The sequence below is a fragment of the Nicotiana attenuata genome, chromosome 6 (assembly GCF_001879085.1).
Source record: "Nicotiana attenuata strain UT chromosome 6, NIATTr2, whole genome shotgun sequence".
Lineage (NCBI taxonomy): Eukaryota > Viridiplantae > Streptophyta > Magnoliopsida > Solanales > Solanaceae > Nicotiana > Nicotiana attenuata.
The window spans coordinates 64,370,817-64,396,872 of record NC_031994.1 but is presented as its reverse complement, the minus strand read 5'-3'; the positions used below and the strand labels follow the sequence as shown (position 1 = coordinate 64,396,872).

General features: G+C 39.1%; 2 protein-coding genes and 1 pseudogene across 2 annotated transcripts; 2 read left to right on the top strand and 1 right to left on the bottom strand.

The window, feature by feature from the left end:
- Positions 1-6,392, top strand: part of LOC109227910 — a 17,509-nt pseudogene extending 11,117 nt beyond the window's left edge.
- On the bottom strand, positions 7,282-8,207 carry LOC109227106 (dirigent protein 19-like). The gene has a single exon (XM_019392127.1). It carries the CDS (start codon positions 8,120-8,122, stop codon positions 7,553-7,555), a length of 570 nt encoding a protein of 189 aa, XP_019247672.1. The 5' UTR covers positions 8,123-8,207; the 3' UTR covers positions 7,282-7,552.
- Positions 9,829-20,357, top strand: LOC109227909. Its single transcript, XM_019393103.1, has 4 exons — positions 9,829-10,124; positions 12,631-12,694; positions 13,224-13,403; positions 20,343-20,357. Exons 1-4 carry the CDS (start codon positions 10,039-10,041, stop codon positions 20,355-20,357), a joined length of 345 nt encoding a protein of 114 aa, XP_019248648.1. The 5' UTR covers positions 9,829-10,038.

Genomic DNA, 26,056 nt, shown 5'->3' with positions numbered 1-26,056 from the left:
TCGAGCAAATTCTGACCTTCTCTCCAAGTCTTGCTCAAGAATGCCCCACCAGCCGAGGCATCAACTATATTCTTCAAGCTGTCTGACAATCCCATGTAAAACCGTTGTCCCAACATCTGCTCTGGAACACCATGGTGGGGACACATAACCAACATTCCTTTAAACCTGCCCCATGTCTCGTGTAGTGTCTCCATTGGTTTCTGTTTGAAACTCACAATTTCATCAATCTGTTGAGCGGTCTTGTTAGGAGGATGGAACTTGTTGTGAAATTGCTTGACCAACTCATCCCAAGTTGCTATAGAGTTTATGGGAAGCGAGTTTAGCCAAACCTGAGCAGCTCCTGTTACCGAGAATGGAAACAATAATAATCTGATTGCTTCTGGAGTCACGTTCGGTTGCCTTTGAGTTTTGCAAATAGACAGGAAGTTCTTTAAGTGCTACTGAGGGTCTTCTGTTTGTGTCCCAGAAAAAAGTCCCTTGTTCTGCAACAAGTGTAGCATGTTGTTTGTGATCTGGAACGATTCAGCTTGTATCGCGGGCACAATAATGGCAGTGGCCAGATTGTCAGCTGTGGGTTGTGCCCAGTCATAAAGTGCACCTTCAGGCACAGGAGGTGCCATTTGATCATTTCTGACGTTCCCGTTGGGGTCGTTTATGTCTCCCATGTCAATTTCGAGTTGGTGTGTTTGTTGTGATTGTTGAAGTCTTTTGTTTGCACGATTCAATGCCCGGAATGTCTTCTCGGGTTCTGTGAGTCCTTCAAGTAGTTCTCCAGTCCTCGTAGAATTTCTAGGCATGCACCTGTGTACCCAGATCAACAACCATCAAAATTTTCAATGAAAGAGTTGGTAGAGAGGAAACTGACTACAATAAGAATCTTTATATTTCTGTCAATGGCAATTGATAATTCCGTTAACTCCCCGGCAACGGCGCCAAAATTTGATCACGCCCAACTACGCCTTATAAAAAGGACAATGCGGTCGCTGCAAATATAATCCGGTTTACAAGTCCGGAGTCGATATCCCACAGAGAGTTAACCTATCAGTTGCAACCTTCAGATCCACCAAGTCTTCAGAATCAGCTTCCCAAATATTTAAATTCTCAATTGAGTGTTCTTTACTAACTAACTTTCAAGTAACTACAATGCTATAACTAATAAAAAGGGTTGTAAACAATTATGAGAAAAAGCTAAGGCAATGATTTCCCCTATTGATGGAATCCCTTCTGTTTATGCTCATACAAATTCACCCACACACCTCTATCAATCATGAACACTAATCTTACCGCAAATCTCTCCCGAGTAATCACAGTAATCTACTATTGCACTCTCCCGAGATACACTAGCTTGCTTTATTTAGCACAATTCACTTTAGATTGCACCCAAGGCTTCGTTATTCCTAATCCCGCCTTTAAACCCGCAATTATAGATTCCTCTAATAATCTAGGAGTGGTGTTGTTCAACAAAACCCTAAATATGCACTCTTTTCCAAGTTATGCACACTAAATAGGCACAGCTAATTGAGGATCCTGTCAATTAACTACAACGAACACGAAGTTGAACAAATAAAGATTAAACTAGCAATTTGTATTCACATAAACAAGAAGTTCATCACCCAATAGGTTCCATCAAAGCCTTAGACAAGAAATTTAGCTACTCAATAGTTATGGGAGAATAAACTAAACTTGAATTCATCATAAAATCAAAAGAAAAGAAGAAAGATGTTTAGAGTACTTTTTCACAATTGTTCTCCTTGCTAAGAAACCTAAAAAATCAATATATGCCTCTCTTGGGCGAAGTCTAGTGTTTAAAATAGGGTTTAGGTCTAAAAATCCCGTGTTTTACACTTTGGTCCCCGAAGTTTCTGTGTCTACCGCGGTTCTACCGCGATCGCGGTAGAACCGCGGTAAAATACCCTCGCGGATCTTCAATTATTCAGAGACTACCTTCCACCGCGGTTTCACCGCGGTCGCGGTGGAACCTCGGTAGACCCTGTATCCGGGCAATTTGGCCTGTTTTGAATGGGTCACTTGGGAAATGCAACAATTAGCTTTTTTTTCATCAATAGTTGACTCCAAACTGCTCCTTAGCCTTCCTTACACCTATATCACCTGCAAATCATGAAAAGTACCAATAAGAGCATTTTGTTGTCATTTTTCCACATTAAAGTTCACAAGAAGGTGGTTATTCGGTGCGTGATTATAGTCAAATTCACCTATTATCAATTGTCACTATTTCCTTTCATTTGTTTTTGAATTTTTGATTAACTGAGATTATGTTAAAATGTGTAGCAGTAGCATTAAACAGAGTACAAATAGCAATTGAAGAGAATTTGGTTTATTTGTACCATTAATTGCAACTCCTCAAATTCTCATTCTAGTTGTTTTTCGTCTATCCACATTACATTGGTGTTTAGTAGGTAGAACAAATTTATTATTTATTGTAACGTAAGTTTACTTTGTGATACAAAATTATTATGGAAACAGTGTTTAAGAGAAGGGTAAAAGTGCCGCTCAATGTTTAATGGGCAATATAGTAATTTAATATTCACTTTGGGGCTTCATACTTATAATTAGGGGTGTTCATGGTTCGGTTTGGATCGGTTTTTCCCTTAAAAGAAACCAAACCAAGTAAGTCGGTTTTTCAAATATTAGAACCAAACCAAACCAATTAAGTCGTTTTTTTCTCGATTCGGTTTATGTCGGGTTTTGTCGGTTTTTCGGTTTTTTCGGTTATTTATCGGTTTTTTCTTAAATATAAGACATACACTACCAAACACATATTCCGGCGACCACATTTTCAACGTAACACTATCAAATCAATTGCCCTTTGAGAAATCTATTATTTACCAAGATATATTGATGATAATTGAATCAAATAGTGATGAATAATTTAAGGACTCAATTAAAAATATATTTATTTTAACACGAAATGGATTCTTACACTTAACAAAAGAAAGCTACCAATCAAACTAGAATGTAAAGGTAAAGAACTATACTAAAAGTGCAAACTATTAACATTTACCATAAAAAATTTGAAACTTTGTATAAAAATATACATATATATAGGTGTAATAATAAATTTGAAATAGCTACTCCTATAGTCGGTTTGATTCAGTTTTTTTCTGATTAAAATCAAAACCAAACCAAATTTGATCGGTTTTTAAAATTCAAAACCAAAATCAAACCAAACCAAAAAGTATCGGTTTTTTTGATCGGTTTGGTTTGGTTTTCGGTTTGGTTCAATTTTTCGAGTTTTTATGAACACCCCTACTTATAATATAGTACGATGATTTCGAAAAGATTGACACCTTTCAATATTTCCTTAATAAGAAGCATTTATAGCCACACAAATGTCATGACAGATTTCAGACCACAAGTTTCAAAAGTTTTATAATCACACAAATGCTATGACTTATTTAAGACCACATATCTCAAAAGTTTCTCTTCTTTGTTAAAGTTTGTGTTAAGTCAAACTAAGACAATCTTTTTGTAACGGATGGATTACTATTTTAAAACTAGTCGAATTTTAGCCATTTTTATGCGATAATAAAATTTGGATAAAAATACCCTAAGTTCAAATCCAGAAAAATTCCAGCATGTTGGAGTTCAAATTTTTTATATATGAAATTCCAGTATAATGTGTTGGAGTTTAAATTACTTTGCATGTGAATTCCAACATAATATATTGGAATTCGCATATAAGGTGTCTTTAAAGTTTGAACTCCAGTATAATATACCGGAGTTTTAATAGTATGTTGGATTCTTTTCTCTATTTGCTAAGGATTTTTATTCAAATATTATTTCTTAGAGCTGTCAAAACAGGCTAGCCCAGCCAACCCAGCCCAAACCTCAGGGACTTTTAAATTTGGTGGGCTAGGGCAGGCCGGCCCTCCATCTAAATGGGCCTTAAAATGGCCAGCCCAACCCAGCCCTAAGAGGGCCGCGGGCTAGCCCTTCATTTTTTTTCTTTATATCTATAAATATTTCTGTATGACATAGTCTCTTAATCATTTGAACGACTTCTGTTTGTTTAGAGCGTACAAGAATCTTGATATTTAACAAGAAATCTCGTAATTGAAATGCAAATTCTATAGTTCTAACTCTTCTTTTTTAATGAATATTTTTTAATACTTTTTCTTCACTTTCTCATGTTCATGGATTGTTTCAATAAGTTTATATGTTGAAATTTTTTAATTTAGGTTTAACATCACTTGTTGACTCTATCATTATAGTCCATAATAATTTTAAAATTCATGAAATTTGCTAGTGTTGTCAATTTTATTTAGGTATTAAAACTTGATCTTTTTCTAAGCTGAGGTGCAGTTTAATTATTAATAATATATTAAAGTAACCAAATTGATCATTGGCCACTTAAAGTAATATTTTCTTTTGAAAAAATTATTATTGGCCACTTAAAATTTTCCTAGTTCGTTGTTAATTAAGCAAAAGAAAAACTAATCTTGCATACTACATCCATATCAAAAATTCAAATTCTAGTTGATACGGACGGGTAAATGAGCAATCTAAGTTTGAGGAATAGAGATTATAGTTAATAATTTTTTAGTTTTTATTTTTTTTAAATATTAAATATTTAAATTTAAATTTAATTAATTTTGGCCCACGGGCCGGCCCAGGCCCAACCTCGGTCAAGCCTCAAGGGCCAACGGACTAACTTGGGCCGGGCTTATAAGCTTCAGTTTTAAATGGGCTAAAAAAATTCCAACCCAATCCTATCCAAATAGCGAGCCGGGCGGGCTGTCCTGACAGGCCAAGCCCATTTTGACGGCTCTATTATTTCTGTATAAAATAATGACTATTTTTCAATTACAAATTTCAAAATTGGCTAGGCCATAGGGATACTAGCACGCCCCGTCGTAAGCTACGTTATATAGTATACTAAATTTTAATACATAAAACTTTAAATCTAACTAAAAATAATTCATATATTATTAACCACAATCTTGATTAACTAGATAGTAATCTTCGAAAATTTTTATTTTGTGTCTCATGAAAAAAATTTAAAATGTAATATGACCATATCCACTCCGAAACCACTAACTCTAAATACTAGATTTACCTCTGAATCTAAATTGATATGTTAGTTGTATATCCTTTTCTTTAGTCTCATTTTTCTTTATCTCCTTTTATAGAGCACATAGAAGTTTGATCAAGCAAGTTGAGAATGAAAAAGACGATAGCACTGGTCTTTTAACCAATTACTCAGAACTGTTAGTTGTAAGCATGGGATAGCACAAATTGATTAGTCAATTTATTATAGATGCCTAGAGGAACAGAACCAGAAAATATTTGCTCCTTGATAAAGATATAGCTCATGATGTGTTGCACATATTAAATGGAGTACATTTTATCGTGATTCAATTGGCTATGCAAAATCTGTTTCTGCCTTTTATCTTCTTGAAATGGCATGAGGATTCCTAGAACCTGACAGGATGTTAAATGCTGCATTGGAGTGTCGTTTGGTCTATTTGGATAGTACAGCTCTAGAGCAGTTTGAAGCTTAATGTGTATTGCTTCTGCTTCTTTTTAGTAAGAAGAATGTGGTCAAGGTGTTGACATGCTTATGCGAGTTCAGGAGTTCCATTCTATATGACTTTTTGATTGTGATACTTCTCTATTCTTATTTGCATATTTCAGTCTTGCAGTTTTGTCTCTATTCTCATTTAACCATTGTAACCTGTTGCTGCATTTTTTTGTGTGAACCTACTTGGTGCTCTCTTTATTTTATGTAATAGTATACTATTTACCAATCCGAAAGAAGAGAGAAGAAGAAACAATATGAAGAGTGCGCATGGAGATAATGCATGCACTAATATTGAACCTTGGGAGACATCATCATCACTGTCGGTGTTGCACCCATCCCATTCAAAGCATTTGAGATGAAATCTTAGATACTCCTAGTGCCCTTGCTTCTGAGGTATGCACACATTGTTTAATGTACTTGATAGGTGCTTCAGCTTACCTGACTGATAATCAGCTTAAGGCTGAATAATTTTGGTTATACTCTTTTACCATCTATTTTTCAGTATTTCCCCCGTTTGAACAACAATTATGAAAGTCTCATCGTTATTGCAGAGAACAAAAGAAGGCCACGGGTGACTAGTATAATAGCAGCTTCTTCTGGTGCCATGAAAGCTGACGAAGTTGCCAAGATAGCTTTGAATGGCATTAAATCGGGAAATTTTACTGTCCCCTGCAACTTTGAGGGATTCTTGCTTTCCATAGCAACTGCTGGTCTATCTCCTCAAAGATCATTCCTGATGGCATTTGTCGAAGTGATAGCTGCTGGAATATTACGTGTTGCTGGCCTATGCTTCCAGTGGAATTGGTACGGAAGCATAGAGAAATGCCTGGAGGAAGGAAATAGCGAATGACTACTTAGCACAGTCTAACAAATGCTTTTTGCAACTTCCTTCAAAAATTAGTTTGATCCACGGGTATACTAAGACTAAAACTATGTAGTCCTCGTTCCTATCAGATTTTGTCCATTACCAAGTTTCGCTGGCTAATTTGACCAGTTTTTTCTATCTACTGTGCTTGAAGTTCATAGATTTTTTGTTAACTGGTAAGGTTGTAGGTTCTCTATCAACTGCTACTATTAGTTTTGCTTTTAAGCTTAATATTCTTGAGCTGTCCGACCTTCATTCCTGTGTTTATGGTTAGCTGCATATCAAAGGTAGTAGAAATGAAGAGAAGTGAAAGAGAAAAAAAGGAATAAATTTCAAGTGCATATGTCCAATTAATACATGGAGACAGGAAGGTTAAACAAATAATATGCAGTAATGGAGGACTAAGTGGAAAGATCACTGAAATGTTGGGAAGAATAACTGCACTTTGCTTTCTTTGTGGTTTAGTCAACCGCAAGCCTTCAGTACCACCTCCAAGCATTTGCTGTTTGTGCCCTCACCGGCAACTTTTCCTCATGTACGGATCCTAGGCGATCAGCAACCAATGCAGTTAAATTTACTGCTTTCAGTTCGAATTATGTATAGAAGTAAAAGAACTAAATGTTATAAATGTAAATAAACTGTGCCCATTCTGATATCCACTGTTTCTGTCTTAACCTTCTCTTTGATTTTTTCAGGGGAAGGGCTGTTTGTGTGGGTATCAAAAGGAGGCAGCTCGAACTTGTCTGTATTTTCATCTCATGAATAGCATGTCCCTTCTGTTGGACAAGATTTTTGCAAAGAGAAGGAACATATAGATTTTAAAAAAAAATTGGCTTAAAACTATTAGGGAAAGGAGAAGATTCAGTGAAAGAGATAGGGAGAAGATTAACTTAACAATTACCAAGCATGACCGAGAAGAACCGGCGTATTACATAGAAAAGGAAAGAGCTGAAAGATCATTAGGAATAAAACTTTTCGATTAAAAGAAGACAATAATTTAGAATACCCAGAAAAGCGAAAAAGAAACTAATAGCTTGCCATGGATGGAATAATAAAAAATAATTGCGCCTGGGACTGCTACTTTATTTATATAAGCTCTAGGCACAATTTTTCTTAACTATAGCGCTAATCAGTCTCAAAATACTTCAAAAGTGTTGAACAAACACATTGTATTCTACAATAGCATCTCCACTCTTTATATCAAAATTAAAAGTATGGGCCAATGCATAACCTCTAGCAAACCTAAACAGTCCAGTGCCACCCACAATAGGCATCTCCCTAACATCTCTGGGAACTGAATTTCTCCCAAGTATACTTATGTTGCTGCCATTATACTTGCCTTCATTGAACTCAAAGGTCAAAACCATAAGCAAGGCAAGCTCACTCTGCGAAGCGATGGCGTAAATCCCCTGTGCTCTTCCTATAACCTTGGATGTAGCATTAGGTCCTACTGTTAATGCATCATCAAAAATGAAAGTTTTTCCAAAACCGTAGATTCCATCTCCTCCTGGTGATATAATTTTGATTGAAGAAGGATTTTTTCCACTGACAATGTCATGGAAGTAGAAATGGAGATGGCTCGTTTTCTCACTTCGTTTTATGGCTAGATTATCAGAAAGTTCCTCAACAAACGCTCCATGTGAAGGAGTACTAAAGAGGATTGAGAAAATTAGGAAGTAGGAAATAGAGAGAGTGTAACTACGGAAAGAAACCATTTTGTAAAGTAGAAAGTTTGGTACGTTGAAAGAGTACAACAGGGAGATTCTTATAGAGGGAGAGTATATTTTGTTGGTGAAGATGTTGATGGTGTATGTGTATATCCCTTTTCTTCAACCATAGTGGAGTGTGGACCTCTTGAATTTGCTTCATTTTGAAGGTGATACAAGGATAATAAAAGCTTTTAGTAATTGAGTTGAAGTAAATTCTACTATAGATGGTGTCTTTCGCTTTTGCTACCAACAAATAATAATGCATGTGTTTCATTTGAAGTGGATGTGGTCCACCATAGACTCAATGAAAATGACTACTATATTATTGTACATGGTGTAGGATATATAATATCATTTCAGACATCGAGTTTATCTTATATCAAGATTACAAATCTTATATTTTTAAGAAAGTTTACATGTAAATATTCTTTTGCTGACATGTACAACGTATAATAACTTAGAGCCCGTTTGGATGGGCTTATTGTAAGTAACTTTTAAGCCAAAAGCCATAAGTTAGGAATTCTAGCTTTTGGCTTTTGGTTATTTTTGTCATTTTAGTTTAAAAACAAGTACTTAAAAGTACTTTTTTTACTTTATCCAAACACTACAAAATAGCTTAAAAGCCATTTTGACTTAAAAGCACTTAAAATAAGCCAATCCAAACGGGCTCTTAAACTCAAACCGAATAAACCTTGACAACATTGGAATTGTGATCATTAAAACTGAATAGAAAAGTCATATTTATTTTATTTTTTGAAATTGTAAAAAGACAAAAAAATATTATTTTCACTCACTTGATTAAAAAAGAGTATAATTTTTTTTTTGAAAATATGTATATCTCACAGCTCTTAATAGAAAATGGCTGAAACTTATTTAATAAGGGATCACGTACTAGTAGGGGTGGACGTCGGACAGTTCAGATTGAATATGAAAATTTCAGTTTGGATATTCGATTTTCGGATTAAATAAATGATAATCCAAATGCAATCCAAAAAAGCTCGGATTAGATCGAATTTTTTAACTTCGATTTTGGATTAATCAGATTGGATATTTTCGGATTTTCGGTTTTGAGCTTACAAGTTTAGATGCTTCTTCTTCTGTAAAAAATGAACATCTAAATAAAGTATTCGTGTTAAGTTACCTAAAAAGTTACTCATTCTCACTGCTTCATCCAAATAAAGTTTTCAAGTAATGAAATCATTATAAAGAAAATACAACAAAGACATTAATAATGCCGATAAGAAGTAGCAATAGTGAAACTATGTCTAGAAAGTATTCTGACAGTAACTTAGTAATTAGTATTGAACATATGAGATAATATCTAATGGATAGGGTATTGGACTTATTACTATTGGCATATGGATAATGGCCTAAATATAAAGTATAAGAATTTCGAATTTTCGAATATCCAAAAATCTGAAGTACCAAATTCAATATCCAATCTGAAATCCAAAAAAATTAAAAATTAAATTCGAAATCCAATCTGTAATCCGAAAATCCAAACCAAAATTCAAAAAATTCGAATTTCAATTTTGTCCAAACAATGTCCACCCCTACGTACTAGTAATAACTTTCTGCATATTGGAATAAGCTATTTGTAAAATAATTCCTGGGGTTTAAGCCTGTTTGATTTTGAAAAATAAAAATAATACTTTTATATTTGTTTAATATATTTGTATAAATATTTGATTTAAACTACGATGTGTGTATTACTGGTTGAGTCATATTTCAAGGGGTTTAAAATTGAACGAGTTCGTGTATATTTTTGTCGATAAAATTAGTCAAAGAGAGGATGACCCTAGCTAAATCGAAGAGTAGCCTTCGATTTACTATTTTATTTTTGAAAACGGGGTTTTCTCTCTGTCTTTAGTGGCGATTAATTCGTTGAAATCTGGTCTTTAAACCACTCGGAGAATGGGAAAATGACAGTGGCTTTGGTGGCTTCCTTGAGAAGATTGGTTTCAGCATTTGCAAATCAAGCACTGGACTTTCTGGTGATATCTAGGAGGTAAACTTTCCTGCTTTTGCTGTTTCTTCTTGGTTATGTTTTTCCTTTTTAACTTTTTTTTTTTCTTTGTTTCATTGATCACAAATAAGGGATTTTAGTTTAGCTAATAGCTTAATGTTGTTCTTTATCCCTTTAGATTTGTGTGTGTTGGGGTGGGGGGGCGCTTGATGAATGTTTATGACTGACCTATAATGACGAATTTGCTTGTAAAGGAGACCAAGAATTAGTTGTGATGTGTCAGATATATTTGATACAATAACAATGTATTTGCGGAATTCAACAAACCAGCAAACTTGTCGTTGTGATGACCCAAAAGTTCATCTTATATTTTAGAACTTGATTATGTGTTTCGAGACCTTTAAAAATTTCATTTTTATACTCCTTGATTTCGAGACCGGAAAGCTTTTATGTTGAAAAATGATGAAAATAATATTTTTTGCCTTTAAAAGTTGATTTAGTTGACTTCGGCCAACGTTTTAAGTAAACGGATCCGGACTCGTGTTTTGACATTCCCAGTGGGTCCGTATCGAAATATGGGACCTGGGCGTATGCCCCGAATCGAATTCCGAGGTCCCTAACTCGAGAAATGAATTTTTGATGAAAATTGAAAGACTGAAAAATCTAATAGTTTTAAGAATTTGGTTAATGTTTGATCTTGTTGGTATCGGGTCCGTATTTTGGTTCAGAATCCCGGTACATGTTCGTTATGATTTCTAAAACTTGTTTGTGAAATTTGGTGAGAAACGGAATTGATTTGACGTGATTCGGACATCCGGTTGTGAAGATAAAAGTTTTAAAGCTTTCTTGAAAATTTCATTCGATTTGGTGCTAAATTCGTAGTTCTAGGAGTTATTTTGGCGATTTGATCGCACGAGCAAGTTCGTATGATAATTTAGGACTTGTGCATGTTTGGTTTGGAGCCCCAAGAGCTCGGGTGAGTTTCGGATAAGCTACGGGAGGTTTGGACTTAGAAAAATCTGGTTTTTTCTTCAACTTCAGTGCTTTCTGGTTTCCTTCTTCGCGTTCGCGAAGGTACTCTCGCGAACGCGAAGAGTGAACTGGAGCTGGGTGATATTTGTTCTTCGCGAACGCGTAACCCCGGTCGCGAACGCGGAGCAGTGGGGGTTTTACCCTTCGCGAACGCGACCGGCATCTCGCGAACGCGTAGCGTAAGGGACCTGGGGGAGGGGGACAACCGTTCTTCTACGCGAACGCGAGCACTGCTTGCGAACGTGAAGGCCAGGTAACATCACCCATTGAATTTCTTCCATTTCTAACATCACCCATTGAATTTCTAGCCTTAATTATTGTTCTTTCATGGTAGAAAACTAGGGATTTAGGAAGAATTGGGGACTTTTTGCAAATTGGGGATTTAGACCTCGATTTGAGGTCGGATTCCAAAACCAATTGCATATCCGGGTTCGGGGGTGAATGGGTAAATGAATGTTAGTCCGAACCTCGGATTTTGAGCAAGCGGGCCCGGGGTCGGTTTTTTACTTTTTGGGGGAAAGTTTGAGAAATCTAAATTCATGCTTTGTAGTTGATTCCTTTAGCAATAATTGATATTATTGAGTTAATTGTGGCTAGATACGAGTGGTTCGGAGGTGGATACTAGAGGAAAAACGGTAATTGAGCATTGAGTGTCCCGCGGAGCGAAGTAATTGTCGTGGTTAACCTTGGCTTGAGGGATTATGTCTTATTTTCCTATTTGCTATGTGTTTGAATGTTGAGTACAACGTATAGGTGAGGTGACGAGTACCTATGCGTTGTTGTTGAGTCATAACATGCTAGTGAGTCTTATTCATAAAATTGTAGCTTTCCGTGATTATGTTATCCATGTTTAGACTAGTTTATTGATTAGTTGATCGTTCTTATCATATGTACGGATTTTGGTATTGATTGAATATTGACTCAAAGTTGAGGTTGATATTTGGAAGCAAATGTTGAAGTAAGACAAGATGTTGTCATTTCTATCTCCCTATCATTGTTTTTCCTTATTTTGGTGAGGGAGAGTGTTAAAGCATGAAGGGTGATGCCGTGCCATTCTTATTTGATTTATATGGTGAGGTTGAGAGTGTTAAAGCACGAAGGGTGATGCCGTGCCATTCTTATTTGATTTATATGGTGAGGTTGAGAGTAAAAGCACGAATGGTGCTGCCGTGCCGTTTTTATTGATTATCTAGTGAGGTTAAGAGTAAAAGCACGAAGGGTGATGCCGTGCATTTTACGTTACCGTATTTACTTGTTGTTACTGGTTCAAGGTGTACTAGCTGTTTAAATCTCTCTACTGCTGTGATTCTTTATCTTGAAATCCCCTCAGCATTTTTCCCTCCCGTTATCTGTTTAACTTCTATTAGTTGTTATCGTGCTCGTATATTGTTTAACTGCACAAGTTTATGTATGTGTCTTGTCCTAGACTCGTCAATACTTCGCCGTGGTTAGGCTCGGCACTTACCAGTACATAGGGTCGGTTTTACTGATACTGCACTCTGCACTTCCTGTGCAGATTTTTGTACTGGCCTGAGTTGACCCCGAGTTTGGCAGCTGGACTTGATCGACAAGAGACCAAGGTAGATCTGCTGGCGTCTGCAGACCCTGGAGTCTCTTCCTAGATTGTTACATGACCGTTTCTTTCTTCCAGAATAGTGTATTATCTTTCAGACTTTGTATGTAGTCAATTCTAGTAGCTCGTGAGTTGTGACTCCAGATCCTAAATGTTTCAGTTACTTTGGGTTTTATGATATTCCGTAAATTTTGTTTAGCTTCTGTTTAACTTGATAAATTTCCGTCGTTAAATTGGCTGAAGTTGATTTGTGAATTCTCTTACGTTGGCTTGCCTAGCAAGTGAAATGTTAGGCGCCATCACGATCCTGAAGGTGGGAATTTTGGATCGTGACAAGTTGGTATCAGAGCACTAAGTTGCCTAGGTCTCACAATTCACGAGCAAAACTTAGTAGAGTCTGGAGGATCGGTACGAAGACGTTTGTACTTATCTTCCAGAGACTATGGAGTTAGGAACAGTTTCACTTCTATTCTTCTCTGTCGTGCGATTTCATTATATCATTACTAATTGAACTCTTCTATTCTGTTCTCTTGCAGATGGCGAGTACACGCACCGTATCTTCAGCTGAGCAGCAGCCAAAGCCCCAAGTGGCAGCTCCTACGAAGGGCCGAGGTCAAGGCCGAGGCCAAGCTAGAGACCGTGGCAGGGGCAGGGCTCAGCCCAGAGCTCGAGCAGCAGCACTAGTAGTGGAGCCTCAGCTGGAGTTTGATGATGAGGTTCCAGCCCAGACTGTTCCTGCCGGACCAGCTCAGGTTCCAGAGGGGTTCATAGCCACCCTAGTGCTTCAGGATGCTTTGGTCTGTCTAGTGGGCCTTATGAAGAGTGTTGCTCAAACCGGCACCTTTCCTGTGGCACCAGCCGTCTTTCGGGCTAGGGAGGAGTCTAGACTCCTGCTACTCACACTCCGGAGCAGATGGCTCCCCAGTTTCAGACTCCAGCAACTCAGCCAGTTGGGGCAGTTCCGCCGTGTGTTGCAGCACAGACCGGTGACGGATCAGCTATGTCTTCTGAGGCTTTGTGGATATTGGATATGTTTACCAAGATTTTCCCAGTTCACCATGGCGGTACATCTTCAGAGGATCCACAAGACTATCTGGACATTTGTCATGAGGTGTTACGGAACATGGGGATAGTGGAGACCAATGGGGTCGACTTTGCTGCGTTTCATCTGTCGGGTTCCGCCAAGAAATGGTGGAGGGATTATATGTTGGCCAGACCAGCTGGGTCGCCGGCTCTTACTTGGGACTAGTTCTCTCAGCTGTTTCTTGATAAGTATCCTCCTATCACTCAGAGAGGATTACCGGAGGCAGTTCGAGCGTCTACAACATGGTTCAATGGTTGTCACTCAGTACGAGACTCGATTTGTGGATCTGGCCCGTCATGCTATTCTTCTGCTTCCTACCGAGAGAGAGAGGGTGAGGAGGTTTATTGAGGGACTTGCTCAGCCTATCAGATTGTTGATGGCTAAAGAGACTGGGAGTGAGATTTCTTTTCAGGCGACCACAATATTGCCAGGCGAGTCGAGATGGTTCTAGCTCAGGGAAGTGGTCAGGGATCTGACAAGAGACCTCGTCATTCTGGCAGATTCAGTGGTGCCTCGTCTGGAGGCAGGGGTAATTTTGGTAGAGGCCATCCTCCCAGGCTGTTTCATTCAGCATTCCAGGCTTCTCTCGGTGCTTCAGGTGGTGGTGGCCCTCATATGCAGTATTCCGATCAGCTAGCCTACAGTGCACCACCAGCTCCTATTAGTGCACCTTCGCTCCAGAGTTTTCAAGGTGGTTACTCAGGCCTCCAGGGTCAGTTTCAAGGTCATCAGCACAACAGCCGAAATCTTGTTATACTTGTGGCGATCCGAGGCACATTGCTAGGTTTTGCCCTCGAGCATCGAGCAATTCTCAGTATCAGGGTTCTCGTGCCATGGTCCCGGCACTGGGTGTTCCACCGCCCGCTCAGCCAGCTAGAGGTAGGGGTCAGACAACTAGAGGTGGAGTTGGAAAGAGTTGAAAGAGTTGATGGAGCAGTTGCAAGATTTGCTTGATAAGGGCTTTATTAGACCTAGTGTCTTGCCTTGGGGTGTGCCCGTGTTGTTTGTAAAGAAGAAGGATGGATCGATGAGGATGTGCATAGATTATCAGCAGTTGAACAAAGTCACTATCAAGAACAAGTATCCATTGTCGAGGATTGATGACTTATTAGATCAGCTTCAGGTGCCAAAGTATTTTCAAAGATTGATCTGAGGTCTAGCTACCATCAGTTGAGGATTAGGGCGTCCGATGTCCCTAAGACAGCTTTTCGTACTTGATATAGGCATTATGAGTTCCTGGTGATGTCATTTGGCTTGACAAATGCCCCAACAACATTTATGGATTTGATGAACCGGGTGTTCAAGCCTTACCTAGATTCCTTTGTGATTGTGTTTATTGATGATATCTTGATCTACTCCCGCAGCCGAGAGGAGCATGAGTAGCATCTTCGGATCGTACTTCAGACACTGAGAGACAGCCAATTGTATGATAAGTTCTCGAAATGCGAGTTTTGGTTGGACTCAGTCGCCTTCTTCGGGTATGTTGTATCAGCAAAGGGTATTCAGGTGGATCCTAAGAAGATTGACGCTGTTTAGAATTGGCCTAGGCCTACTTCAGCCACAGAGATCCGTAGTTTCTTGGGATTGGCTGGTTATTACCGTCGGTTTGTGGAGGGGTTTTCATCTATAGCAGCCCCGTGAGTAGGTTGACCCAGAAGGGTGCCCCGTTCAGATGGTCAGATGAGTGTGAGGCGAGCTTTCAGAAGCTCAAGATAGCTTTGACTACGGTGTCGGTGTTGGTGTTGCCCATAGGTACAGGGCCTTATACAGTATATTGTGACGCATCTCGTATTAGACTTAGGGCGGTATTGATGCAGAGTTGCAAGGTTATTGCATATGCTTCACGGCAAAGGTTCACGAGAAGAATTATCCAGTTCATGACTTGGAGCTAGCAACCATTATTCACGCGCTGAAGATTTGGAGGCACTATCTATATGGCGTGTCGTGTGAGGTGTTCACGGATCATAAGAGTTTACAGTATTTTTTTCAAGAAAAAGGAGCTCAATTTGAGGCAGGGGAGGTGGTTGGAGCTATTGAAAGACTATGATATCACCATCTTGTATCATCCCGAGAAGGCCAATATGGTGGCCGATGCTTTGAGTAGGAAGTCATCTAGTATGGGCAGTCTTGCGTACATTCCGGTCGGTGAGAGACCGCTTGCATTAGATGTTCAGGCCTTAGCTAATCAGTTCGTGAGGTTGGATGTTTCTGAGCCCAGTCGTGTTTTAGCTTGCACGGTCGCTCGGTCCTCTTTGTTTGAGCGCATCAGGGAGCGGCAGTATGATGACCCTCATTTGCTTGTCCTTAGGGACACGGTGCAGCACGGTGATGCCATGCAGGTTACGGTTGGACATGATGGAGTTTTGAGGATGCATGGTCGTGTTTGTGTGCCTAATGTGGATGGGCTTCGTGGGTTGATTCTAGAGGAGTCCCACAGTTCCCGGTATTCTATTCATCTGGGCGCCGCCAAGATGTATCAGGGCTTGCGGCAGGATTATAGGTGGAGGAGGATGAAGAAGGATGTAGTTGCATATGTAGCTCGATGTCTAAATTTCCAGCAAGTAAAGTACGAGCATCAGAGACCTGATGGTTTGCTTCAGAAGATAGAGATTTCTGAGTGGAAGTAGGAGCGTATCACTATGGATTTTGTTGTTGGACTCCCACAGACTCAGAGGAAGTTTGATGCAGTTTGGGTTTTTGTATGTAGACTGACCAAGACATCGCATTTCATTCCTATGGCCGTCACCTATTCTTCAGAGCGGTTGGCAGAGATTTATATTCGTGAGATCATTCGCCTTCACGGTGTGCCCGTGTCTATCATTTCTGATCGAGGTACGCAGTTTACCTCGCACTTCTGGAGGGCAATACAGCATGAGTTGGGCACGCAAGTGGAGCTGAGCACAACATTTCATCCTCGGACGGACGGACAGTCCGAGCATACTATTCAGATCTTAGAGGATATGCTTCGCGCATGTGTTATAGACTTTGGAGGATCGTAGGATCAGTTCTTGCCGCTAGCGGATTTTGCCTACAACAACAGCAATCTGTCGAGCATCCAGATGGCTCCCTATGAGGCATTATATGGTAGACGGTGTCGATCGCCGGTTGGATGGTTTGAGCCGGGGAGGCTCGGTTATTGGGTACAGGTTTGGTACAGGATGCCTTGGATAAGGTTAAGATCATTCAGGATAGACTTCGCACAGCTTAGTCCAGGTAGAAGAGTTATACCAGCCGTAGGGTTCGTGATATGGCATTCATGGTCGAAGAGAGAGTGTTGCTTTGGGTATCACCCATGAAGGGTGTAATGAGGTTTGGAAAGAAGGGCAAGTTGTGCCCTAGGTACATCGGGACTTTTGAGATCCTTGAGCGAGTGGGTGAGGTGGCCTACAGACTTGCTTTGCCACTAGGCTTATCAGCGGTATATCCAGTGTTTCATGTGTCCATGCTTCGGAAGTATCACGGTGATCCATCCCACGTGTTAGATTTCAGCGCTGTCTAGTTGGACAAGGATTTGACCTACGAGGAGCCGGTAGCTATTTTGAACCGGCAGGTTCGTTAGTTGAGGTCGAAGAGTTATCATTCAGTTCGAGTGCAGTGGAGAGGTCAGCCTATTGAGGCAGCTATCTGGGGGTCCGAGTCCGATATGCGGAGCAGATATCCCTACCTTTTCACCAGCTCAGGTACTTTTCTATGTCCGTTCGAGGATGAACGGTTGTTTTAGAGGTAGAGAATGTGATGACCCAAAAGGTCATCTTATGTTTTAGAACTTGATTCTATGTTCCAAGGCCTTTAAAATCTCATTTTTACCATCCTCGACTTGCGTGCGCAGTCCGGGCGTGTTTCCGGATAACTTTTATGTTGAAAGTCAATGAAAATAATAATTTTTGCTTTTAAAAGTTAATTTAGTTGACTTCGGTCAACATTTTCAGTAAACGGACCCAAACTCGTGTTTTGACAGTCCTGGTGGGTCCGTATAGAAGATGGACCTGAGTGTATGCCCGGAATCGAATTCCGAGGTCCCTAGCTCGAGAAATGAATTTTTGATGAAAATTGAAAGACTGAAAAATCTAATGGTTTTAAGAATTTGGTTAATGTTTGATCTTGTTGGTATCGGGTCAGTATTTTGGTTTCGGAGCCCGGTACAGGTTTGTTATGATATCTAAAACTTGTCTGTGAAATTTGGTGAGAAACGGAATTGATTTGACAGGATTCGGACGTCCGGTTGTGAAGATAGAAGTTTTAAAGCTTTCTTGAAAATTTCATTCGATTTGGTGCTAAATTCGTAGTTCTAGGTGTTATTTTGGCGATTTGATCGTGCGAGCAAGTTCGTATGATTTTTTAGGACTTGTGTGCATGTTTGGTCTTGAGCCCCGAGGGATCGGGTAAGTTTCGGATAGGATACGGGAGGCTTGGACTTAGAAAATCTATTTTTTTTCTTCAGCTTCAGTGTTTTCTGGTTTCCTTCTTCGCGTTCGCGAAGGTAATTTCGCGAACGCGAAGAGTGAACTGGAGCTAGGTGATTTTTGTTCTTCGCGAATGCGTAAGCCCGGTCGCGAACGCGGAGCAGTGGGGGTTTTACTCTTTGCGGACGCGACCGACATCATGCGAACGCGTAGCGTAAGGGACCTGGGGGAGGGGGACAACTGTTCTTCTACGCGAACGCGAGCACTGGCTCGCGAACCCGAAGGCCAGGGGAGAGCAGCCTTCGCGAACGCGTAGGAGGACTCACGAACGCGTAGGCCTTTGCGCCGCTGCCTTTTGCGATCGCGGCAGGCCCTTCGCTAACGCGAAGAAGGCCTGCCCAGTGATTTAAAAATAGACTAGAACGGGATTTTCTCAAAAATTTCACAACTCTTTCATTAGAACTCGGACTAGGAGCAATTTGAAGGGGGAATTCAACACCAAATAATAGGTTTGTACTCTTTAACTCATTATCTTCAATTTCTAGCATAACCCATTGAATTTCTAGCCTTAATCTTTATTCTTTCATGGTAGAAAACTAGGGATTTAGGAAGAATTGGGGATTTTTTTTGCAAATTGGGGATTTAAACCTCGGTTTGAGGTCAGATTCCAAAACCAATTGCATATTCGGGCTTCGGGGTGAATGGGTAAATGAATTTTGGTCCGAACTTCGGGTTTTGAGCAAGCGGGCCCGGGGTCGATTTTTGACTTTTTGGGAGAAAGTTTGAGAAATCTAAATTCAGGTTTTGTAGTTGATTCCTTTAGCAATAATTGATATTATTGAGTTAATTGTGGCTAGATACGAGTGGTTCGGAGGTGGATACTAGAGGAAAAGCGGTAATTGAGCATTGAGTGGCCCCCAGAGCGAGGTAAGTGCCGTGGTTAACCTTGGCTTGAGGGATTATGTCTTATTTTCCTATTTGCTACGTTGTTGAATGTTGAGTACAACGTATAGGTGAGGTGACGAGTACCTATACGTTGTTGTTTAGTCATAATATGCTAGTGAGTCTTATTCATTAAATTGTAGCTTTCCGTGATTATGTTATGCATGTTTAGACTAGTTTATTGATTGGTAGATCGTTCTTATCATATGTTCGGATTTGATATTGATTGAATATTGACTCAAAGTTGAGGTTGATATTGTGGAAGCAAATGTTGAAGTAAGACTTGATGTTGTCATTTCTATCTCCCTATCATTGTTGTTCCTTGTTTTGGTGAGGGAGAGTGTTAAAGCACGAAGGGTGATGCCGTGCCATTCTTATTTGATTTAAATGGTGAGGTTGATAGTAAAATCACAAAGGGTGATGTCGTGCCGTTTCTATTGATTATCTGGTGAGGTTGAGAGTAAAAGCACGAAGTGTGATGCCGTGCATTTTCCATTACCGTATTTACTTTTTGTTATTGGTTCAAGGTGTACTAGCTGTTTAAATCTCTCTAGAGGAATCTTCTATATCCACTCCTCACTGTTCAGGTTAGTCTCACCAAGATACGTAATAATGTGTCGTTTATCCCTACACTGAGACACAAATTTCTAACCAACTGAAATGACTCAAGGCAAACATATGGACACAATGTAAGTGCACCAACAATGGCTAAAGTATTTAGTTTGGTATCACCTATGAGAACCCTCTACTTCCATTGTGTTCCATTCCTCCATGTACCTTAGGTCTACCTTGTCCCCTTTAACACCTTTATCAACATCGTGCATAATGCAAGTGACTCACCCAGAATTCAACTCAATTAGCATCTAGCATCAACTTGAAGATCCTAAGACTCAACATTATGTGCAATGATGTGGATTTCTCACAGAGACTGACTGAGCTTTTAGTCTATTTCTTACCATCTAATCTCAGCCTTTATTTTCTTCTATCCTTGCATAATGATTTGACGAAGGCTGCAGCCTGCAAGCATTCATTAGATACTAGTCATGTACTTATTTCTGTTCTTCCCATAATGGCCGATAATGATTGCAAGGAGTGGTCTGAATTGTGGTTACAACTATATCTGTGATCGATAGTGCCTTGTAAAAAGTGTTTTTCTGTGTTTGGTATAAAGTGCGATATTTGCTGAAGACACTCATTTGTTTCACCTTATATTCTTGTGTTATCAGGCTGAGACTGAGTGAATTTAAAAGCTTATCCATCCTGTTATCTCACATTTGTGAAAGTTCTTCTTGATGAGAACTGTTTGATGGAGAAAGAAATCCCTTTCTCCACCAATTGAACAGATTGACAAATAGTATCCTTGTTTTAGCAAGTTGTTACTGATGATGACTATTTTTGATAGAGATTCTATTGCATCAGCGAAACAGGTTTAACAAATGCCATTGCATTTGCTTTCTTGGATATCGCTCTAGTGTTCTCATTTCCCTGAAGCTTCTGCGTCATATGCTCCTGAAATGGAAGCTGCATCTCTTCGCCTGCTCTCGGTTCATGGTGGAATCCGTTGGTAAAGCACAAGATTATGGCCGAAAAGCAGAGGTGCACTGGCATTGTGTATGAAGACTTGCTTTTTGGAACCATGACAATTTCTAAGGCTGAAAACTACATATTGCAGAGATCATGCATCGGGAAGTGAATATACATTCTCCAAAGGATCCAATCCTAAATCAATGCAGAAGTTGATCAAGGTTTGCATCTCTTGTTAGAAAAATACATGTATTTGTGTATAATTTATAGTCTTATATTAGTTTACAGAATCAAATGTTAATTCGTCCAGTCTAGCTTGTACCAGGTTTACTTTTGCTTTAGTATGTGCTATGACATTCTTTTTCTGTTGTCATTTCTTGTTGTCTGAAAGGATTTCTTGTAAAACTGACATTTAAATGGTTACTAATAGAGTTTACTGCACAAATAGAAAATAACAGGAAGAAACACTAATGTATGTATTACACTGAAAACACAGGATCTACTTCAACAAAGTCTGAGAATAACCACTCCAACACTGATAACTCCTAAATTACAGCATATATATAACATTCTAGACTGAATAGAAAATGACTGAAATCAATAGTAGCGACACAAAGCCACAATACATATTATTAAGATTATGCAGACATGCGATTTCTAGACATTCGAGAGGCTAGAACTCTCCCAAGACTTTTCTTTTTGTTGTTGTTGTTGTTGAATACTTCTCTGTCCCCTACTGCTTGCCTTCTTTTTTCCAGATAAAACTGCCCAATACATGAGTAACTGTCACCAGACAATTACTAAGTTTTTAATTTGTTATATTTGGCCCTCCTGGAATAAGTGTTTATAACCTGAGGCTTATCAGTTACATTCCTGTTTTGTAGTCTGTGCTTTTCAATTACTGCTTCTGAATGAAGTATCAAATGGAGTAATGTATATTGCGTCTTGATCTAAGCATTTTTGAGTGTCCAAAGAGGTAAGTCTATTTTCTGGTTCCATGAATATCAGCTTGAGATGCTAATCTGGAAACTCAAGAAAATTTGGAAGCCGACCAATGTGCGTCAAACAATTACAGAATTAGACCATTAATGTCCTCATTAAGGTCAGGTGTTCCTGTTGCTAATCAATGCACACTCAATATGATGTAAGGTTTTTAAAATGTAAACATGTTTTAACGATTTATAATCTGGTTCCAAGTGGCTGCAGTTTCGTAGACTATTTTAAAAAGAAACAATATTGTGGAAACTATCAGGAACAAATAACTGAGAGTAGTAATTGATAATATAATCAACCATGCAATATTGTGATGACCATTTGTCATTTTACTGTCACGATCCAAAAATCCACTAGTCCTGATGGCATCTAACCCAACCCGCTAGGTAAGCCAATTATCCTATCCAATTCCAACAATATTCCCAAAAATCCTTTCAACAATAAATATGATGTTTCATTTTCTTTCCAGATAGCATGTGTGAATTAGCTCTCTATGCCCACATATCAATGTGTGTAAAAAGTCATGAATGACATGATACCGTACAACATAAGGAAAATGCATCTCTATGCCTGTATGTCAAGTGCATGTCAAATGTGATGCGACTCAGTAATAAAACCATATGCATACTCTCAGAGTATCAATTCACTCAGTCCTCACAATCACTCAGTCCTCACAGTCACTCAGCCCTCACAGTCACTCAGTCCTCCCTATCACTCGGCACTCGGCACTTGCACTCAGTAGGTGTCACACCTCCTTTTGACCTACTACACCCCGTGAAGGGATACAATAATAATAAGGGAGTTATTTCCAACTTGAAGTGACAATCGAAACGGGATTATTTAATTAAAAATCAGAGTCGCCACTTGGGAGATTAATGGTGTCCCAAGTCACCGGTTAAATCCCGATCCGAGGAAATTATGACTCTGTTAACAGTCCGCGAACCATAACTCCGAGTAAGGAATTCTGTTAACCCAGGAGAAGGTGTTAGGCATTCTCGGATTCCGTGGTTCTAGCACGGTCGCTCAACTGTTGTATTTGCTTTTATCTGATTTTTTTTTAAACATATACTAACCTATGTGCCTTTTATTTTAACCGCTTTTATTTTATGTCTTTTTAATAAGAATTGCAACGTCGTGAAAATATGTCTCGAACCACGTCACACCAGTGCGCCCGTGGCTTTTGACGCATTCCGACTCCGTTGAGATTTAGATTTGGGTCACATAAATGTTCACCCGCATTAAGGAAGGTAATATTATTAAAATACGCGCCTAAAGCAACTACGCTTTTATTATCTTTGGGGAAAACCGTGAAATTCGCTAAGCGGTTCACCCGAATTCTAAGTATTTTATAACATCTATTGAGAGCCCCGCAATTTATATTTTCTTTTGTAGCGAGGCTCATCTCCTTTTATTAATTAGAGGGCAAACCTAAAGTAACTATGACTTTCTATTTTTCTTTGTCTCTAATAATAAAAGAAAAATAAGCCTAATAATTTAATATCGATAAAAAAAAAACCAAACCCTATGATTCGCTTTCAAATTAATTCAAGCTCAGTAACTTATGAAGTGAAGAATGAAGCATGCCTATCAATTTGTTCAAAACATAAAGGATTGGACAGCTTGGGCCTATTGCTGAGGAAACCAGGCCCAAGAGGCATTATTCAAGTTTAGTTTGGACAAGAGCTGTCTGGGCTTCACGCTTGAGCCCAGATTCACAGGGTGAATTGAAGCAGGATGTAATATTGGCTATAGGACTAAAGTTGAATTTAATCAATCAATATACTACAACCATTTTGAATTGTCCAGTTAACGCTTATGTTCTGCTAATTGACGCTCAAAACTGTCCAAGAAGACACTTACGCAATATTGATTTCAACAGGTAAACAAACGTGCTAAAATTCAAATTCAACTCCCACATTCAAACTAACAAACTTATGCCTATAGTTACAATACTCATGTTGTACCTCTTACCTAAATAATATACAAACTCAAATAATCAACTATCTCTGAATTCGAGACCTTAGTCCTACTGAAACTCAACTCGATCTACAACAGTTCAGTCAAGTATCATTAATTGCAAACCGAAAATGAGAACAACTACTAAGGCTCTAGCATGCTTCTGAGTTTTTAAGTGAAAGTTGCGAAATAATTGATAGGAAATCAACTAAAGCCAACACAAGCTATTTCACCTGTCTGATCATGAAATAAGTTACAACTCGTACTCAACTTGTTACACCTTTAGAGTAGTAGTGATTTATTCAGTCTAGTTATTACATTCAAACAGTTCAAAGGAGCAGGAATAAATCCAGTCAAACAGTTCCCAATCTAATACAGTTCAAACAAACTAAAATAAAACTGTTGCAACAACTGAGGCTTCCAATGAATTTGTGCTTCTTTTTATTTCATTTCGACTGAGACTCTACATGAGGTTGAGGTTCAGAATATGTACCTGATATTTAGAACAACAAGACGAAGAAGAAGTATAGGTCAGCAACAGTGATAAATGTAACAGCAGATCAGCAGTCAAAGTCCAGAAAACAACTGATCAATTTCTAACTCCAACAACACAACCACCCAGTGATGAACAGAAGAAGAACAACACTAATGAAAACAACCAAAATCCAGTTTCATACAACCAAAAACCCCTCAAAAACCACCAGGAGTTTCCAGAAACCAACCAGTGCCCAAATTGAAGCTAGAAGATGCTTGCGATCAACCGAACTCGAAAGTAGCCTAACAGATCAATAGAACAGAGTTTTTTTTTTTGTATTTTTCTGTCGTTTCTATACCCTTTTTTATTTTTCTAAAGATCTAAGATCTAAGAGAATGTGAAGACTATGAATTTTTGAATTTCAGCTCATCAACATTTGGGGAACTTTTTGGGGGAATTTGAGGGCTCCCAAACTTGTGGATCAAGGCAAATGAATGCCTATTTATAGGTGAACTTAGGGTCCAATTTCAGATTTTTCCTTTACCCATTAGTCCCTGTTTTAATTCTATTTTTTATCCTTTATTTTCTGACTTGTCACACAAGTAACTACCCTAAGTTTACTGAAATCTGCACTATAGTCCATCCTAGAAGGTTCTATGCCCATTACAATTCCTATTCTACCCTTATTTTACTTCAACAATTACCAAATCTGATTAAACTACCCTTTTCCATGCCTAAATTACCCTTAGCATCCCCTTAAATTACTGACCAAGTTAAACTAGTCCATCAGCTATAACCAAATAATCTATTTCTAGGGCTAATCAAACTAGACAAATTAGCTAATCGAGAGGTTGGAACAATTAAAATCAAATTGCAGTAAACAATTATGAGTCGACTAACTGAACCTAAAATCATACCACTTAAAACGTATATGAATACTGGGAACAGTATTGACATGAAGAACAAAACTTAAGCTAGATCCTGAACATGGAATTACTAATGCAATTATTGAATTAAACTAAACTAAACTAATTAATTATCACTAACCAATAATAACAGTAAAGAATCAAATACTGAAGAAAAAAATTGAAATCAAAAGTGCCCTAAAGAATTAAAGATTATCCAAACAGATTTAAACAGGAGCATACTGAACAGGATCAAAACAGAATAGAACAAAACTTACTAATTTTGAGCATTCGACTGACTATGGGGCGAACTCTGACCAGCTATTGTTGTTTGAATCCTCCGGGATTCTTGACACGTAACATCCCTAATCGTGTGTTTTCAAAAGAAAACACGTGATTAGGGAAATTACGGTCCAAAATTCCCAAGATTTCTGAGTTAGGGTTCTGCCGGACTTTGGGATTTAAAATTTGTAACGTTCCGGGCAGATTCGAGACAAGTAGCTATGGGGGTTGGGTAGAGGAGACTCAGATGAACCTAGGGTGTTAATTTGAGAATATTTGGCATACTTTGGGTCTTAGCTGGAAAATATTCAGACTGAGATTCGACCAATTCGAGGCAGATTTGAAAAAAAAACAACCGGGGATTTGGGTAGGGGGAGGGGAAAGGGACCTAGGGTGTTAATTTGGACCGGTTTGGGAGAAGTGGTGTCATGGCCGGAAAATTTTAGATGGAATATTCGACGAGATTGGCGATGATTCGAGGGGAGCTGAGGGCGTGGTTGGAAAGAGGGGAGAACAGTGGTTCTAGGGTGTAATTTCGGTGGCCATCGGAGCATCGCCGGCGGCGGCGGCGATTTCCGGCCGGCGGCGCTAGGGCGGAAGACGGTGGTAGACGGTGGCGTTACAGGGAGTACGAGGAAGATGGATTGTGTTTTGGTTTTTTGTATAATTTTCGGACAGTTTTATTTAAATTTGAGAATCAATCGTGGCCATTGGATTTGGGGAAATGGACGGTCGTGATTAAACGACGTCAGAACGACGTCGTTTTGAGTATGGGGCAATTGGACCGAGCAGGGCGTTTGGGCCA